General features: G+C 45.3%; 1 protein-coding gene across 7 annotated transcripts in view; it reads right to left on the reverse strand.

The window, feature by feature from the left end:
* Mphosph9 (M-phase phosphoprotein 9) overlaps positions 1 to 19,228 on the reverse strand; it is a 57,284-nt gene that overhangs the window by 24,282 nt on the left and 13,774 nt on the right. For all 7 annotated transcript variants that reach the window (XR_009375923.1, XM_059249594.1, XM_059249590.1 and 4 more), the window contains exons 7-14: positions 15,028 to 15,121; positions 12,914 to 13,017; positions 10,290 to 10,750; positions 9,270 to 9,425; positions 5,553 to 5,640; positions 3,840 to 4,055; positions 2,358 to 2,405; positions 1,419 to 1,483 (exon numbers count right to left, since the gene is read on the reverse strand). Coding sequence is in view for 6 of the 7 variants with exons in the window: in XM_059249594.1 (XP_059105577.1) it covers positions 1,419 to 1,483; positions 2,358 to 2,405; positions 3,840 to 4,055; positions 5,553 to 5,640; positions 9,270 to 9,425; positions 10,290 to 10,750; positions 12,914 to 13,017; positions 15,028 to 15,121 (1,232 nt within the window). In the remaining variant the exon portion in view is untranslated. The remainder of the gene's footprint in view (positions 1 to 1,418; positions 1,484 to 2,357; positions 2,406 to 3,839; positions 4,056 to 5,552; positions 5,641 to 9,269; positions 9,426 to 10,289; positions 10,751 to 12,913; positions 13,018 to 15,027; positions 15,122 to 19,228) is intronic.

Genomic DNA, 19,228 nt, shown 5'->3' on the forward strand with positions numbered 1-19,228 from the left:
CTTCAGATTGCAGTCAATTTCTAAACATGGGTATTACTGGATCCAAACACAACTATTAAAGATATGCATGGAAACCAATTTAGATATTCAGTTTTAAAGATTTAGTTTTGATAATGTGTACGTGTACATGTCTGTGTGTAAGCATGTGCTCATGGGTGCGGGCACAGAGAGGCGAAGGGAGGAAGCACCTGACACAGGTGCTGGGAACGGAACTCAGTGCTCTGGGAGAGTGGAGTGTGCTCTCCATCACTGAGCCATCCCTCCAGCCCTAATTTAGAGATTTATAATCATTTGCAATATGGATCATTTAAGATTGCTGCTACCTAGGTAAGCGAGGCAGATCACTAACAGTCTCCAAGCCAAGTCTTTTGTTGTTGTTTTTTGTTTTTTTTTCAAGACAGGGTTTCTCTGTGTAGCCCTGTCTGTCCTGAAATTCACTCTGTAGACCAGGCTGGCCTCAAGCTCACAGCCATCCACCTGCCTCTGCCTCCCAAGTGCTGGGATTAAAGGCATGTGCCACTACACTTGATCCAAGCCAGGTCTCTAAGGAAGCACATTACCACAAACATAGCGAGAATTTCATTTTCTTTTGGAGCACAAGAATAACTCAGTGCTTCTAGTAATTACCATTCGACTTCTCATTATGACAAAAAAAAAAGCATAATGTCTGGAGAAATGCATGCACCTGAGGCTTAACCACCAATATTTCTAATCACTTAAGAATCTCCTTGGGCTGGAGAGATAGCTCAGAGGTTGAGAGCACTGGCTACTCTTCCAGAGGTCCTGAGTTCAATTCCCAGCAACCACATGGTGGCTCACAACCATCTATAATTCAATCTGGCGCCCTTTGCATACATAATAAATAAATTGAAAAAAAACAATCTCCTGAACTGAAATGTATTTCTGTGTCTGCTGTGGGACGTCCTTCTGTATGCTGTGAATGTGTGTTGCTCTCATTGGCTGATAAAAAAGCAGTTTTGGCCAATAGTGAGACAAGATAAGGTTAGGCAGTACAATCAAACTGAGGATGGAGATGAAGGGCGGTGCTGGGGCAGACGCCAGCCAGCTGCTGAGGAAGCAAGACATACAGAAAATGAGGTAACAAGCCACAAACCACATGGCAAAGCATAGATAAGAAATATGGGTTAATTTAAATGTAAGAGTTAGCTAGTAATAAGCCTGAGCCACCAGGCCAGCACTTATAATTAATATAAGCCTCTGAGTGGTAATTTGGGAAGCGACTGCCAGGTATAATCGGGTGTATGGGATAAAAAGCTCTGCCTCTGGTTACAGATGTCCAAGGATTGGGATAAAACTAGTTCCCTATTTTAAACAGCCTCAGGAGAGAGTTTATTTTCCCCGCTGTCAATACAACACAAAGGACAATTAGCAGCATGTTCTATTAGTAGGACACTTACCTTTTCAAATCAGAAATCTGAGTGTGTGCATCAAGCAATTTGTTCTCAGTTGTGTTTAACGTATCCTAGGGGGAGAAAGAATTTACATAACTGAAGATAAGCATGCAGCTGGAAACTTTCACTTTAAAATGTGTAATATAAAGCTGATGTAAGGCTAAAGAGCCAGCTGCTAATGACCATGAATTCGGCAAGGATGGTATCAGCATGGAACCGATCCAGGCGGCCACTCAAGGAAGAAGTGACAGCATCAACACTGGCCTACACCGGGACTCTAACAGATGCAGCCCACTACCTGCCTACCTAGAAGCAACCCCACCTTAAGATGGATCTATCTTAGCTACAAACGTGACTGAAGGCTTAGCAGCATGGCACAACAAAAACTTCAGTGATAATTCAGACACTGTGCGGTTTGTTTCTGAACCCAGGCTTAGCTGTAGCTACACAGACCTTTCCACTCACCTTACAAACCCCAAATCCTCTACTGCATGCAACAGACTGGCTGGAACCACTTACAGCTTACTTACTGTGGGGCTTCACTGAGTTCAGATGTATAACTGCCAACAGTGCTTCAGTTATGATTTCAGACATGATGGACAAACTCCTACTACTCCATTAAAAAGTAATGCTTTGAAAATGTTAACTTTATGTGTACAGGGATTAACTGGTCATCTAAACCTATGCATTACTTAAATTCTTCTGCCTAGTTTCATGTCAATTCACATCAAATGCAACAGACATTCAATAGTATCTGGTAAATTAGCAGAGCTCACAAAGGTGTCGGTCAAGTAGGGCAGACATTTGAAAATAAAGATATCGACGCAGGAAGGGTAAATGCATGGACTGGATCAAACAGCTCCAGATGGAGGGATGGGGAGAGGATCAGGCCTTTTGTCTTTACAGAAAACCCAGATCAGAACCACCCCTACACACACACTTTACCTTTACACGCCCGTGCTCTTTTCCGAGGGACTCGTACTCTCCCAAGAGCTACAAAGAAAACAGAGAGTTGTAACAAACTGTAAACGTCAGGAAAGAAAGGCCAACACAGAACCAGTGGTTCTGGAAAAAGGAATGGGACAGTTCCCGATAAAATGCTTGAAGGCTTTTTAAGTATGAAACTATTTTAAAAGCAAAACAGAATGATAGCAATACAAGCCCTCAACAGAATAGTAAAATGTATTTGGACTGTTTTTAAAATTTTTTATTATATAAAATTCATATTTACTTTCCTACATTTATTCTATAGCATAAAATACAATGCCAAAACCCCTCATATTATCTAAAAATATGTATGGTGGTACACCCTGTAATCTCAGTAATCAGGGGCTGCAGCAGAAGGATGGCAAATTTGAGGCCAGTCAGACCTACACAGTGAGAGTTCCAGAAAGGCCCAAGATGAGCACAGAACACACTGCTATGGCCCAAAGTGTGGAAATGGTTCTTAAAATAACAAAACCACACCAGCAGTGGTGGAGTACACCTTTGATCCTAGCACTCGGGAAGCAGAGGCAGGAGGATATCTCTGAGTTCGAGTCTCAGTCTTCAGAGTACACTAGCTACAGACATTACTTCTGGCCAGCTATAGTTGGGATGTGAAATGGCCCCCACAGACTTCTGTTTGAACAGCTGGTCCCCAAGCTGTTGGCACTGTTTGGGAAGGTTGTGGAGACTTCCTAGAGGAAGTGAGTCACAAGGGCTGGGCCTTGGGGTTTGTTTTGTTTTAATTTATTTTTATTTTATGTGCACTGGTGCTTGACTTACATGTATCTCTGTGTGAGGGTCCCTGGAACTGGAGTTACAGGCAGTTGTGAGCTGCCATGTGAGTGCTGGGAATTGAACCAGGGTCCTCTGGAAGAGCAGCCAGTGCTCTTAACCACTGAGCCATCTCTCCAGCTCCGGGCCTTGAGGTTTTATGGCCTGGAAGAACATTCTGCTCACTCTCCACTTCTTTTTTTTTTTTTCAAATACATGTGTGTGCACATATATGACAAATATATGACACAGAAGTAGAAAGGGGACTATTTGGTTTTGTTTTTGTTTTTTATAAGATTTTATTTATTATGTATACAGTGTTCTGCATTTATGCCTGCACACCAGAAGAGGGCACCAGATCTCATTACAGATGATTGTAAGCCACCATGTGGTTGCTGGGAATTGAACTCAGGACCTCTGGAAGAGCAGCCAGTGCTCTAACCGCTGAGCCATCTCTCCAGCCCCGCTCTCCACTTGATTGTGGAGGCCACGTGACCACGCAGCCTCCCGCTCCCGCCGCCGCCAGGCTCCCTGCTGCAGCCGTGGCGTCCCCATCATGACCGTCCAGCCCTCGGGAGCTGGAAGCCAAAATCCACCCTTCCTCCCTCAAGCTGCTTCTGACAGCGGACTCAGAAGCGCCACAGTGGGAGGCTCCGGGGTGGTACTCACATCCTGAAACATTTTCTTTTCTTGTTTCAGCCTAGCTTCTTTGTCATCTGAGAGTTTGTAAGCATTCTCAAATGCTTCTTCCAGGTCCTGCAGCCGACACTTGAGCCGGATGATGGTGTTATCTTTTTCTTTATTGCTCGTCCTCATTTCCTCGATTCGTTCCTGCAGAATTTTGGAGGCACTGCTGGCCGCGCTGAAGCGTTCTCTCAAGTCACTCTACACAGTGAAGACAGAGATCATTCCAGGTGAAACCAGTGCCGCAGTATTAGCTAATAAATTATGGACATCAGAATAAAAACAAAACATACAAATGGAAATACGCTACTTTGACATTTTGTTGTGACTAATGGAACTACTCCATGAGATTATCCAAAGGTAGAGACAGAAAACAAGTATATAGGGGTGCAATGATTCCAGGACTTGCATAGGCAATACTGTCTGTGGATCAACCTAATTAAGAAAAAATAACTGGGCTGGAGAGATGGCTCAGAGGTTAAGAGCACTGGCTGTTCTTCCAGAGGTCCTGAGTTCAATTCCCAGCAACCACATGGTGGCTCACAACCATCTAGTATGAGATCTGGCTCCCTCTTCTGGCCTGCAGGGATAACATGCAGGCAGAACATTGTATACCTAATAAATAAATAAATAAATCTTTAAAAAAAAAGAAAAAAAAAAAAAAAAAAAAGAAAAAATAACTACAAACATCAGAGGAATTCTGAAACTGTGACTGGAATATACTGCTCAACATTAATATGTGGGGGCTGGGACTTCATCTACTCTATGAAAACACAAAATTAAAAATGTATCTCACATGTTAACATTCATTCAATGGTGATTTCTAGAATACCATATAGGTGCCTGGCCACAGGATGCCAAAATTAAAGATTAAAGCTGGAAACAATGCTTCTTGCCTGCAGTCTAACTGATTTGGAGGGCTGAACTGCAAAGACTGCTTATGGTCACAAGTCCAAGACCACGCCGAGCTAGAACACAGCGAGGCCCCATCTCTAAACAAAGCATCGGAATGTAAGGTTAACAAGATACTAGTCCCTAAGCTTGTGGTGGAGTTTATCAGTTAGACAAGCCAACAAAGGGCCGGGTGACTCCGCTACTAGACACTGGCCCAGCGTGGTGAGGACCTGAATTCCACCCAGCAGGGGCTCGGCACTAAAGCAGAGTCAATGCACAGAACAAGACAGGTATTTTCCACCAAAATTTTGCTTATAAGGTAATATATAAAGAATAAAACTTATTGCCGGGCAGTGGTGGTGCACGCCTTTAATCTCAGCACTCAGGAGGCAGAGGCAGGTGGATCTCTGTGAGTTAGAGGCCAGCCTCGTCTACAGAGTGAGTTCCAGGACAGCCAGGGCTACACAGAGAGAAATCCTGTCTAAGAAAAATAAAAATAACAAAATAAAAATAAAACTTATAATACATGAAGAGAAAATAAAAGCATAAAAGTTTAAGTCAAGGGGTAGTGGCGCATGCCTCTGATCCTAACACTTGGGAGGCAGAGGCAGGTGGACCTCTATGCTGTGAGTTCAGGGCCAGCCTGGTCTACAGAGTGAGTTCTAGGACAGCTGGAGCTACAAGCTTTTTAAAAAGCTTCCACACTCCTATGTACACATCCAGTAAGTAAAATTAAAAACTGTGGTGATGCGTACCTTTTACACATTAGGACACTAGAACCAGCCCCAGAAAACAGGCACTTACCACTTCTATTTCTAGCAAATTATTCTTATTCTCAAGTGTTCGCACACGACTAGTAGCTTCATTCAATGCACTATCCAACTGGCCACATCTAAGAAAAGCAGATTTAGAATCAGTGAGAAAACAAAATAATTTCGCTTAGGAGCATTAAACAAACCCAAGAGTTTTGCCGACATGGAATATAAGCGAATATTCTCCGATGTTAGCTAAGGCCGGGGATGCTGCTTTTGTACAAGTGTGTCCCAGATAGTCTAGTATCTAAAAATAACCGAGTAAAACAATGATCTAGAAAGAGCCCTAAGAAATACCAAGAGGAAGGAGTTTGTAACAGCATAGGAACTTGACTTCAATTACCAATGCCAAAGAAAAAAATGGAAACATTAGATTTGAACTTAAACTGATACATTCCTACAAGTAATATGAAAAGGTGGGCGGAACTGTGTCCCTCAGCAGAAACTCAAATGTGGCATTTGTGTATGATGAAGATTACTAGACCCTAAAGAAGAGGGATTTTTTTTTCTTTTGGTTTTGTTCTGGAACTCACTCTGTAGACTAGGCTGGCCTCAAATTCACCGAGATCTGCCTGCCTCTGCCTCCGAAGTGCTGAGATTAAAGGTGTGCGCCACCACCACTGGAAAAGAAGAGGGAATTCTAATACCATGGACCAGTGAAATAAGTCTGCCACTACGTGTCAGGAGCAAAGCACACCCCTAGCCTCTGCAGGAGCCTGGGTTCCATTCCCAGCACCAAAAGAAGAAGAAAAAGAAGAAGAAAGATAAATACTGTGATTCCACTAGAAGAATGTTCAAATTCAGAGACAAACAGGACAGAGGTAACCAGTGCCAGGGGGAAAGAGGTGGGGTGGGGATAATGGTCTAATGAGAACAGGGCTTCAGTTCTTAACTGCTTTTTGTTTTTCACTGTTCTTTTTCCAACATTTTTCTATTGACATTGAGTCGGGGAGTGCCTACTGGGGATGGAACCCAGCATCACACACAAGCTAGGCAAGCACTCTCCAAACTGAGCTGCAATCCCAGACCAGAATTTCAGGGGTTGTTTTTTTTCCCATTTATTTCTTTTTTTTGTTTGTTTAGAGAGCATGTGTATGTGTGTGTGAAGATAACTCGCAGAAATCTCCTCTTCTCTCCTTCCACCATGCGGTTTCCAGGGATTGAACTCAGGTTGCCAGGCCTGGCAGCAAGCATCTCTATCAGAGTTTGCTTTGCAAGAGGGAAATGGTTCTGGAGATGGATGATGCTTGATGGCTACATAATAATCTTAATAGATTTCAGCCACTGAACTGCACACTTAAAACAGTGAATTTGTTATACATAATTTGATATTTAAATTTTATATTTTTAAAACAGAGAAAACTGCACAAAATAGCTTGATGTTAATGTGGAAAAATCTGTCTGAACACACACATGTCCAGGATATAAAGAGCTGGGCTATTTGGAGTCAGGGCACAGCGTCCTTCTGAGATGTTTCAAACTCCACTTTAATGCACTGTTCTTTTTACTAAATGTATGCATGTGTGTCGAAGCTGGAGAGATCAGCGTCATCTGCAGGAATGCCATCCACCTCCCCTGAGAAAGGGTCTCTCTTTGGCCTGGAGCTCACCAATTAGGCTGAACGGGCTAGCCAGTGAGCCCCGGGATCCTTGTCTCCACCTCCACGGCACTGGAATTACAAGTGCAGCACCACACCCGGCTCTTTTAACGTGGGCCCTGGGATCAATCCCATGTCCTCCAGACTACAATGCAAGCGCTTGGCCAACAGAACCATCTCCCCAGCCCTGAAGAATGAATGGTTGTTTTTTTTTTGTTTTTTCGAGATAGGGTTTGTGTAACAGCCCTGGCTGTCCTGAAACTCACTTTGTAGACCAGGCTGGCCTCAGACTCACAGAGATCCACCTGCCTCTGCCTCTCCGAATGCTGGGATTAAAGGTGTGTGCCACCATGCTAGCATTTATTTTATTTTTTTTTTTAAAGATTTATTTATTTATTTTGTATACAGCATGTATGACCAGAAGAGGGCACCAGATCTCATTACAGATGGTTGTGAGCCACCATGTGGTTGCTGGGAATTGAACTCAGGACCTCTGGAAGAGCAGTCAGTGCTCTTAACCTCTGAGCCATCTCTCCAGCCCTAGCATTTATTTTTTTAACTGATCTCTTCTGAGGTTTTATTTTTGTGTGGGGGTGTTTTGCCTGCATGAACATCTGTTTAGCACAGAGGTACTGCAGTGCCTGGGAGGCACTGGATCACCTGAGACTAGAATTACAGACAGCTATTAGCTGCCAGGAGAGTGCTGGGAGTTTCCTGGAAGTGCTCTTAACTGCTAAGCCTTCTCCAGCCCCATGATTTATTTTTAATCATGTGTATATGCCGTGTGTGTGTGTGTGTGTGTGTGTGTGTGTGTGTGTGTGTGTGAGAGAGAGAGAGAGAGAGAGAGAGAGAGAGAGAGAGAGAGAGAGAGAGAGAGACACATGTGTACACAAGTATCCAGAGTCCAGAAGAGGGCACCAGAGTGTGATGGGAGAACAGTGCAAAGGTTCCTCCATCTCGTCCTCTTCCAGAGGCCGCCGTTTCCAGGTTTAACTAGAATCCCATGGAAAACAACCCAACTCTGTTCTAGGAACCAAAGGTCAGGATGTCCTAGCAAACTTATCTTAGCCTTTGTTAAAACTGCTTGATTGTATGGAACCTACTTCAGCTAACTGTTTATCTTCGCTTCTGTTAAAACTGCTTGCTTCAAACTGCTTACTCTGCAGCTGCCAAAAGAGATTCCTAGATGAGATCTCTGCCCTTAAAAACCATGTTCTGAACACTTGGGGCCACACCTAGGTCCATGAACTCTCGGAAGTTGCCTCTGTAGACTTAAGAGGACAGTAGTACTTGAAAGTTACTCATGACAAGGACATAAAAAATACTTAGAATTGCCACACACAAAAGTTGCCACATTCTCTTTTTCTTTTGTTATAAAGCTAGGGTTAAAACACAGGCCCAATATTCCTACCCAAGAGCTACACTCCCAGCCACCAAAGTCCCAGAATTCTTCATCTTCCCCCACATCCCCCGAGACAGGGTTTCTCTTTGTAGCTCTAGCTACCCTAGAACTCACTTTGTAGACCAGGCTGGCCTCCAACTCACAGGGATCCACCTGCCTCTGTTTCTGAGTTCTGGGTGTGTGCATGTCTCTGTGTGTGTGTGTGTGTGTGTGTGTGTGTGTGTGTGTGTGTGTTAGTGCATACAGTGTGTGTAGAGGTCAGAGGACAACTTTTGAGGTCAGCTCTCCCCCTCACCATGTGAGCCCCAGGGATCAAGCTTGGCTCTCCTGGCTTGGTGGGAGGAGTGTTCCCTGTTTAGCTATCTAGCTACCTCCCCAGCCCACATCCAGGATTCTTTCTTTTCCTAGAACTCCACAGTATTAAAGATCCCACAAATGATACTACTACTCATTTGCTAACTCCACTTCCTTCAGAATTGTATCCACATAAAAGGGATGACTTGTGTAGTTATTAGAGAATTAACGAGGTTAGTTCAAATCTTTAAAACAGATCCCTTGTGTCTCTAGACATGTCCTACTTCTTCATGTCTTGATGGTAAATTTGCAGATGCAAAGCACACATTTTTCACAGCATTTTATACCACACCATGATATACTTTGTGGAAGCAATCTACGCAAGTTGGAGAAACCCGAGCTCCACGTAGTCTCACCTGTCCACAAGAATTTCATTTTTCTTCTTCCAGTCTTCAACGGCAGAAATGTCTTTTGCCTCCAGTTTCTGTTTCAAGCTATTTATCTCTGCTTCATAATAAGCTCGAAGATCCGCTACGTGCCGTGCGTGCTTCTCCTTGAGGTTCTGCCGGATTCTGTCGGGAGGAGGGAAAGAGACCCTTAGGACGGTGCACCCTCTACCCGGAAAGACCTCCATCCACACGCTTCAGGGCTAACTGAAAGGGGTGGACCTGGGGCAGCTCATCCTCACTGTCAACTTGACAGACGTCACCTAGGAGACACAGAGTGTGTCTGTCAGGGTGTTCCCAGAGGTTTAACTGACCCACTCTGAGTCCATGGGCTGGGGTCCCAGACTACGTAAGAAGGACAAAGAGGATAAAGCAAGGTGAGCACCAATGCCATCTCTCTGTACCTCCTGACTGCAGACACGGTACGACCCTCATGCATGCCACCCCGCCACCATGACTTCTCACTGGGATGGACTATGTCCCCTCAAACTGTGAGCCAGAATAACCCTTCTTTCCTTTAGATGCTGCTACGGCCGGGTGGTTTGGTCAGTGATGAGAATAGTAGCTACCACACACACACCACAGTCATTCTCATAGCCAGGGTACAACCTGCTCCTCCACCCACCCCGGAAAACACAACGGATGCCCCATATGCTCTAGACATAGACGCATTCTGATCAGCTCCAGTTTACAGGATGCCTTTGTCAACACCTTTGTTTTTGATTTTGAGACAGGGTCTCACTGTGTAGCCCTGGCTGGCCTGGAACTCACTATGTAGACCAGGCTGGCCTTGAACTCCCAGAGACCCCACCTGCCTCTACTTCAAAAGTACATCTTATCTTTCACTTCAACACAGCTGTCATACTGTGTTAACAAACACTGGTTATATTTCATTTTATATTTCACTGTGGTCCAATAGAAATCACTTTCATCATTCAATCAGACATGACAAGTCTAGTAACAGTATAAGCCAGTCGCTGAAATACATACTTAGACAACATCACAGGATCTTCCAGGGAAGCCAATGAAATGCATTCTGGGACACTGTTGGCTGTACCTGGAAGCTGGGACTGACTGACTGAGGTGGAAGCCACTGTGACAGTGTTGTCTTCATCTACAGTTTTGACTGAGATGTCGTTGCTAGTGATGGTGTAGAGTGAAGGGATCGTGGAACTGGTCCTGCTTTCACTTTGGAATGCATGGTTTTTCCAAGTGTCCACAGGTGACGCTTTCGTAGTTGAAGGATATTTGGGGAACCCAGATACCTGAGAAACGTTAGGACTTGCTTGTGAAAACGAGTCAATGTCAGAGTGACTAGACAGGCTTGGCTCCAGAACAGAGTCTGGGGAAAAGGATATTCTGTCCTCAAGAGCGTTCAGAAAGCCATGGGGCCGAACTCCCGCAGCCTGCTCCTTTGGCTTCATGTGTATGGCTGGCTCGAGACTCAGGGCCTGGAAGCAAGATTGACAAGCATCGAGTTGAGGCCGTGGTGCTCAGGCTGACTCGCTGGCTGCCGGGAAAGTGGGCTTTAGCTCTCGGGGACAGATGAGGCTAAAGAGACACTCATGGATGACTGGGGTTGGAAGCAGGGGGGAGGTCCCCCTCAAGAAACTGCCTGTTGTCACTTTGTTTTCCAGGATAGGACAGTGACAGTCACTTCACCTCATTACTGCTACTACACTTAAAAGATATGAAACAAAATCATTTAAATGGTATTATCAACAATGAAAAAAATCTGACATCAAGATCAACACCTTAAAAAAAAATCTCTCTCTCTCTCTCTCTCTCCCTCTCTCTCTCTCTCTCTCTCTCTCACACACACACACACACACACACAGGTATTTAAAAGAACTTTAAAATCTGTATTAACTTTATGCATTATCTTACGTGTACATGTGTGTCCACTCACAGGCATGTGCCAGGGCATCTTGAAGAGTTAGTTCTCTCCTTCCACCACAGGGGACCCAGAGATTGAATTCAAGTTGTCAGGCTTGGTGACAGGTACCTTTACCTGCTGAGCCATCTTCCCAACCACCATATAGTTTAAACAAAGCCCCCACAAAGGCAACATTGGTTTTTGAGTTGGGGGTGTGAACAAGATCTCTCTGTTGCTTAGGCTGGTCTTGAACTCTTGGACCTATGTGATCTTCCCACTGTAGCCTCCCAAGCAGCTAGTTAGTACTATAGGCATGCACTAATACACATAATTTATCAGAAATCAATAACTAATAATTGTGCGTGTGTTCATGTGTTTTGTGTGTGTGTGTGTGTAAATCAGAGGCAACCTCTGGTGTCATTCCTTAGGCATCGTCTACCTTTTGTTTGAGACAGGGTCTCTCACTGGGCTACAATTATGCCAAGCAGGCTAATGCTCACTGAGTTTCCAGGGATCCATCTGTCTCTACCTTATTTTCACACATGGCTTTTTTCTTTTTTTATTTATTTAAGTGTGTGTGTGTTTACTTCTTTCTTGTGTTTCCTTGTTTTTGTTTTTGTTTTTTTTGGGGGGTGTCTTTGTTTTGTGGTACTGGGGATCAACCCAAGCAAGGGCTTTACACATGCAAGAGCCCCACATCTGAGCTGCATCCCCAAATGCCATCGCTTGTAGGCCTTTCCGCCCCCAGTGTGCTCTCCTCATCACTTGACCAGAGCACAGACGCGCATAGCCACGGAAGACCACATACACCGAGGATCTCAGACCTGAGAGCAAGGCAAAAAGATCAGAGTTCAGGGTCACGTTCAGCTACACTGAGTTGAACGTCAGGTGGGACTACCTGAAACCTTGTCTAAAAAAGGTAAAAGATACCAAATATCTATATTTCTTAAAGAAAATATTGTAAGTTAAATGCTTCATAATTATGTTACAAATGCATCCAGTGGGAATTTTGAAAGGACACAAATAACCATCAGGTCTAAGAGAAAGGGAAAGGGAAGAAATTAACACACACACACACACACACACACACACACACACACACACACGAGAGAAAGGAAAGAAATAGTAGGCAAGAAACATTTAATTTAATTCCAAAAACATTAGCTCAGCATTTTTACTTGTTGGTTTTGAATATCTGTGTCTGTGTGTGTGTGTGTGTGTGTGTGTGTGTGTGTTCACACTAAAGTGCCTATCCATATGAAGGCCAGGACATCCTGTGCTCCATCCACTTTTATTTTTGAGACAGACTCTCACTGGTCTGGAACTCCCCCACTGGTTCAGCCTGACTGACGGTGCGGCCCCAGAGACTGCCTGGCTGCAGCTCTTACTGACCAAGTTCTTTCCCCAGCCTGGATCTTTGTTTTGTTTTCTTGAGATAGGGTCTCACTGTGTAGCCCAAGCTGCCTCCAACTCACAATGATCCACCTGCCTCAGTATACTTAGTGCTAAGATTAAGGAAATGTACTACCACACCTCTCTTAAGTCCATTTTGAAGTAACCATTCTAAGATTATATAGGAAATGAGATGAGATATAATTGGATAGAGTCTGACTCTCAAGCCTATGCTTTCCCCGGCATTTCAGAAGATGAATGCAAAAATGTAAAAAGCTACGATGGCGAAGTTACCTTCAATCATAAAACACAAACACACACGCACACACGGGGTGCTCTGCATTACCTCGCTCAGTGGCCTTTCTGGGGAGGACGGTACAAACATCTTCTCCAAAGTTTCAGGCAAAGAGTGATATAAGTCCTTCTCCTCCAGCTTCCAGTAAGTCAGCCCTAATGTGCATACACCGAGAACAGAAAGGAGTGAGGACGGGTTCTAAACAGACATTCAATAACAGGCCAGAGAGAGGGCTCAGTGGTTTCAAGATTCTTGCTTCCAAGGAATTCACATGATGGAAGGAGAGAACTCCACACACACCACGGTATGCCCTCATCCCCTGCCCCCAAATAAATAAATAAATGTAGTAAAAATGTGTTTCAAAAATATAAACAACCAAAATTAGTAATAGCTAAAAATATATTTTAAAGAGAATTTTATTTACAAATACAGATTGCCATATAATCAATGTACAGAGTTCAAATTCTCCATTAATTCTGGGTACAGTGGCATATATCTGTAATCCTAACACTTAGAAGGCAGAGGAAGGAGGGTCACCATAATTCCGAAGATAGCCTGGTCTACAAAGTGAATTCTAGACTCTGACTCAAAAAAATATAGATAGCTCCTAACAAACAATACCCTAGGCTAACCTCTGGCCTCAACAAGCATGCATGTAAATGTGCTTGTATACCCCCACATGCATGAATCCGAATACACACACACACACACACACACACACATACACACACACACACACACACACACACACACACACGAGTAGGGCTGAGGATGCAGATCAGCTAGGGGAGTGCTTGCCTAGCATGCATGAAGCCTTGAGTGCCCGCACAGAGTAGCATAAAGCAGGCATGCTGGCACACCGCTGTAGTCCCAGCACTTGGAGAGGCAGAGGAAGGAGGAATAGGAGTTCAAGTCATCACCAGTTAAATAGCAACTGGGCCAACCTGGGCTACATGAGACCTTTTCAAAAAGAAAGGAGGGTCACGTAAAAGGTGGGGTTCTGGGAACAGAAACTATTTTCAAAGGATGGTAAGGGCTGGTTCACTGAAAGAGTAACTCCTAGGAGAGTTTCTCCCATCAGTAGGGAACATGTAAGTAGAGGCAGTCAGACAAAGTCTTCAAGTGGAGACTGAGCAGAGTTTCAGCACAAGAAGGAGAGGCAATCAGCTCCATCCTGCTGAGCCTTGTGGGGCTCCGTAAGGATGCTGGCTGCTACTGTGAGGAATGGGAGACCTGGCAGAGTTTTTTGGGTGGAGGAGTCCATATACAGAGGAGCACTCGGGCTAGGATGTTGCCAACAGACTGAAGGCCGGGGGTAGAACCACAGCAGGGAGGCAAGTCAGAAGGTGGCAGACAGGGAGCCCCACAGCTGTGGGAGCAGTGGAGGCAGGAAGAGGTGGCTGGATTCCGGTTTCTGCTCAGGCAAAGCTAATTCACACTGCTAAGTGGACCGACATGGGGGGAAGTGTGCTGGAAAGGGGGGTCAGCACATGAAGCCAGGAAGACAGAACAGCGGGTCATGGCTTGCAGAGGAGCCGAACTTGCTGGATCCTTGCGGAGCAACAGAAAATGGCTGCGATGATGTCTGCAGCTAGCTAGAACCATACGGACACGCTGCTGCACCCCATTCTTGTGGAATTTGTAACACAAGCTAAGGCAAATGGGAAAGCTGTGGAAACAGAGGATAGGCACCCACGGGGGCTTGGAGGAGTCACATACTGCACATGCTTCTCATACCACAGTATGAGAATAAACTCTTTAAGTTCAGGGGCTGGAGAGAGAGCTCGGTAGATAAGAGCACTGGCTGCTCTTCCAGAGGACCCAGGTTCAATTCCCAGCAACCACATGGTGGCTCTCATCTGTAATTCCAGCTTCAGGGAACCCAACACTCTCTTCTGGCCTCTCAGGTAACCAGGCATGGACATGGTGCATAGTCACGTGTGTGAGCAAAACACTCATATACACAAATTAAAATAAAAGTTGTAATTTTTTCTTTTAAATTTAAGTTCCAGGCCATGTGCTTTAATCCCAGCACATAGCAGGCAGAGGCAGGAGGATCTCTGAGTTTGAGGCCAGACTGGGGTACATATTGAGTTCCAGGACAACCAGGACTATATGGTGAGACTTATCTCAAAACAATTTTAAGAATAATTTAAGTTCCATACCTGTTCCTGAATCAGACATGCAAGAACCTGGGCTTTCAGTTGGTTTACTGAGGTAAAAGGCACAAGGATGTGTGGCGGCAGCAGCAAGGTTGGACTGCAAGAGAGGAAAGAGGACAATTGGTGGGCAGCTAAATGCGTCGGCACACACGGCTGACCAGGAGTACACACCAGGAGGTAACCCAGACGCAGCGGCCTCAGCAGCGCACCAACAGCACTGTCGGCCTCCCCGGCAACAAGAACACAGTGGAAGATGAACAGGGTGGGCTTCTCCCTCCTTGTACCACCTGTCACTGTGGAGCCAGACGGTTGTTAGAAGGAACCAGAAAACCCAGGGCAGATGTAATCTAGAGTTCAGACTAAACTGTACTTACAGTCTGCTATCCATGTCTGACAGTAATTTGAGAAATCTAGAATTAGTCACTGAGTGAAAAATTAGCCGGACAGGGTGATGCATTCCTTTAATCCCTGCACTTGGGAGGCAGAGGCAGGCAGATCTGAGTTCGAGGCCAGCCTGGTCTACAGAGCGAGTTCCAGGACATCCAAGGCTACCAAAAAAAAAAAAAAAAAAAAAAAAAAAAAAAAAAAAACCACCTGCCTTAGGGGGAAAAAAAAAAAAGAAAAAAGAAACCTACCAGTCTGTTTACATCGTCACAACTCCAATAAATCAAATGACTCAAAACCACAAATCAATATGACACTCAAATAATAAATTACTTTTGAGTTGCTTGTAAACAACATTAAACCCAGGGCTCTGGGTACACTAGGCAAAATGCTCTACTACTAAGCTACAATTAAGCCCTTCCTTCTGTTTCTTTGAGACGGGGTCTTGCTACGTAGCCCAGGCTGGTCTAGAGTTCACTATGCAGTCCAGGCTGGCTTTGGATTCATGGTCATGCTGCCCTCTAGTCCCTAAGTGCTAGGATTACAGTGTATACGACCAGGCTCTCAGCCTGTTACTTCTCGTACACAAATGAGCGGCTGCTAGTCACAGCAAAGGCTGAAAGTGGCTTATTACCCAATTTGATTAAAAACAAAACAAGGTGCTCAAGAGGTGACCCAGCAGTTAAGGGTTAAGAGCAAGTACTTCTCTTGCAAAGGACCCTGATTCAGTTCACAGCCCTCACTCACCTCAGATGGCTCACAACCACCTATAACACCCCCAGTCTCAGGGGATCCAATGCCATCTTCTGGCCTCCATAAGTATGTGCGCGCGCGCGCACATTCATGTGCAAATAAGAAGGAAATCTTTTTAAAGAAACAAAACTGAGTCACCCCTCTTTCCTCATAGTACCTCTAACACTGTCACACACAAAACTATTTTCTGGGAATGGGCACAGCATAGTGAAATGTGTGCCACACACAAAGAGCCTTTGGTAGGCTTCATGCTCACCACTACAAAGAAAAGAAAAGCTATCTCAAACAGAGGTGTTTAACAGGGACATTTTCTTCTTCTTTCTTTTTTTCTTTATTTATTTTTGGTTTTTCCAGTGTATCAAGGTTTCTCTGTGTATCACTGGCAGTCCTAGGAATGCAATTCAGAGATCCACCTGCCTCGGCCTCCTGAGTGCTGGGACTGAGTTCGAGTGCTGCCACGCCCAGCAACACTTTCACCCATGTCTAACTAGGTGCTCCTCCTCTTCCACACAAATCAGAGGACCTGAGCAGCACCTTATTAGAAGAAACAAGCTAATCACAAGTCTGCTACACAGGGTACCACTTTCCCCTCTTTCTATCAAGACACCATTTGATTCTGAGAACTCTTGACTGTTCCAGTCTGGGAAAGTGACTACTGAGGACCAATCAAATACTCCCAAGTAAAATATTTAGACCTCACAGACTTCTGAGGTTCGATTCTCAGGCCAGGGGTTACATACCATGCACTAGAATATTGCTACACACAACTGCTGGATGCAAGCTTCTGGGCAAATGAATCCCCCATCCCACCCCGCCTATACCACCCCTAAAAGGCCATCCACTGGAGAAGGGGGCCACTTGAAATAAAGTAACAAAGGCCTTCTAAACACAAGCCCTCTTAGCCAAAGATGCTGGCCTGGGCTCTGCTCAAGGACCTTCTGGAGCGCAGTCTAAGGGCCCATCAGAGAAACCCAAGTCCTTCAGCTCATGAAATGGAAACAAAGAAACAAAGAGCAACTTAGCCCTGGAAAACGCTTCTGCCACACAATACACAAAGTCAAGATGGAGTTCAAAGTAGCTATTTCCCGGAATAAACCGGCACTGTGCAAGGGGACAAGTCCATCGGAGGAGAATTCTGATAAGCGTCCCCGTTGTGGAAAGAAACTGAAAACACGGGGCACAGAAGGGCTCAAGTAAAGAGTTCCCAACTTTCGGGAATCCAGAACTCTCCAACAAAGAAATGCATCGGGCCGCCATACCCACGTCACCAGCCACTACCACCTCAAAACTACTGCAGCAACATCAAAGAAACCTGGTTCCCCAAATGAATTAATGCCAAACACATCCTCCATAAGAACGATTAACCTTGCCTAGAGGATAGCAGAAGGAACCACCCCTCCTTTGGCTCATCCCTGCTCCGACTGCCCTGCTGGGCACTGTCAGCAAGGCCCGGGGTGGCTGCTGGTCTGCTTCTCTGACTGATGAGGACAAGCCGGCACACCTGCTGGTCCAGACAAACCACACAACCAAACCAGGCAGGGACCTTTTCGAGGCCCTCACACACCGCATCGACGTCCATGAATATCAAACTCCCCAACGGGCAGACCCACCCCTGAAGCACTCAGAACACCTAGCACAAGCAGCCGGAAGGAGTGCACTTTTAAAGCCCAGGTGACTCCAACACACAGCGAAGGCTGGGAACCTCCAGGCCACATTAAATACAGATCGAGTCACAACCACACTCCACAGGAATAAAACCACAAACCGGAAGTAGGAAAGTCTTGGGGCTGGAGGTGTGGCAGCACACAGGCACTCAGCATGTATACACACTGAGGAGGAGGTTAGCATGGGGCAGGGCGATGCACCCATGTAACCCTCTAAGTCAGAAGGCAGAGGCAGGGGGATCACAAGCTGGAGGCCAGCCTCATCTACGTAGAGAGACTCTATCTCTGGGGGTGGAGAGTGAGGTGGTGTTTCAGTGTTAAGTTTTATAAAACAGGAGAAACTATTATGTAGGAGAATGTTCTCACTTTATGCCAAACAACTACAAAGAAATAGCAGTTTTCTACCCAATCTCCAAATAGTTTGACTACCAAAGCTATACAGCTATTTCAAAGTGCTCGGCACATACAGTACTACTGTTGCAACATACTAGTAATATATACTATTTGAAAGTGGACAAGTTTGGATTTTTGTTTTTGTTTTGTATCGCTTTGGCTGTCTTGGAACTCACTATGTAGCCCAGGCTGGCCTTGAACTCAAGAGATCGACCCGCCTCTGCCTCCCAAGTCCTGGGATTAAAGGGGTGAGCTGCCACCACCCAGCAAACTGGATTGGGTTTTTTAATGGATCACTGTCTTGCTAAACGCAAACACTTACTACACAGAGAAGGGAGCTCTACAAACCCCCCTTTTAAATGTTGTATGTATTGATGCTTTGCCTGCATGTTACGTCATGTGGGTGCAGCGCTCGTGGAGGCCAGAAACGGCATCAGATCCTCTAGAGCTGGAGTACACACTGTCGTAAGTTGCCATTAGGTGCTGGGAATCAAACTCAGGTCCTCTGGAAGGCAACCACCACTTTTAACTCTCTCAGTCTTCATTTGTGTAGAATTTTGGCCTTCATTAGCTCTAATTTCCAGCCTACTAAAGAAGCTGGATTTATAGTAAATCACAGTCAATCCTGAGACAAAAAAAGGTTTGTGAAATTCAAGGCTGGACAGATAATCAGTGGTTAGGAGCACTGGCTGCTCTGGCAGAGGACTGGGGTTTGGTTCCCAGCACCCACGTGGTGGCTCATAACCACCAGTAATGGCAAGGGATCCCATGCCCTCTTCTGGCCTCTAGAGGAATTGCATGCACGTGGTGCATAAACGTGCATGCAAGCAAACACTCATACACATGAAATTGGATAAGTCTTGCCGGGAGATGGTGGTGCATGCCTTTAATGCCAGCACTTGGGAGGCAGAGCCAGGCGGATCTCTGTGAGTTTGAGGCCAGCCTGGGCTACAGAGTGAGTTCCAGGACAGGCTCCAAAACTACACAGAGAAACCCTGTTTCGGGGGAAA

This window comes from Peromyscus eremicus, chromosome 23 (genome assembly GCF_949786415.1).
Source record: "Peromyscus eremicus chromosome 23, PerEre_H2_v1, whole genome shotgun sequence".
Classification (NCBI taxonomy): Eukaryota; Metazoa; Chordata; class Mammalia; order Rodentia; family Cricetidae; genus Peromyscus; species Peromyscus eremicus.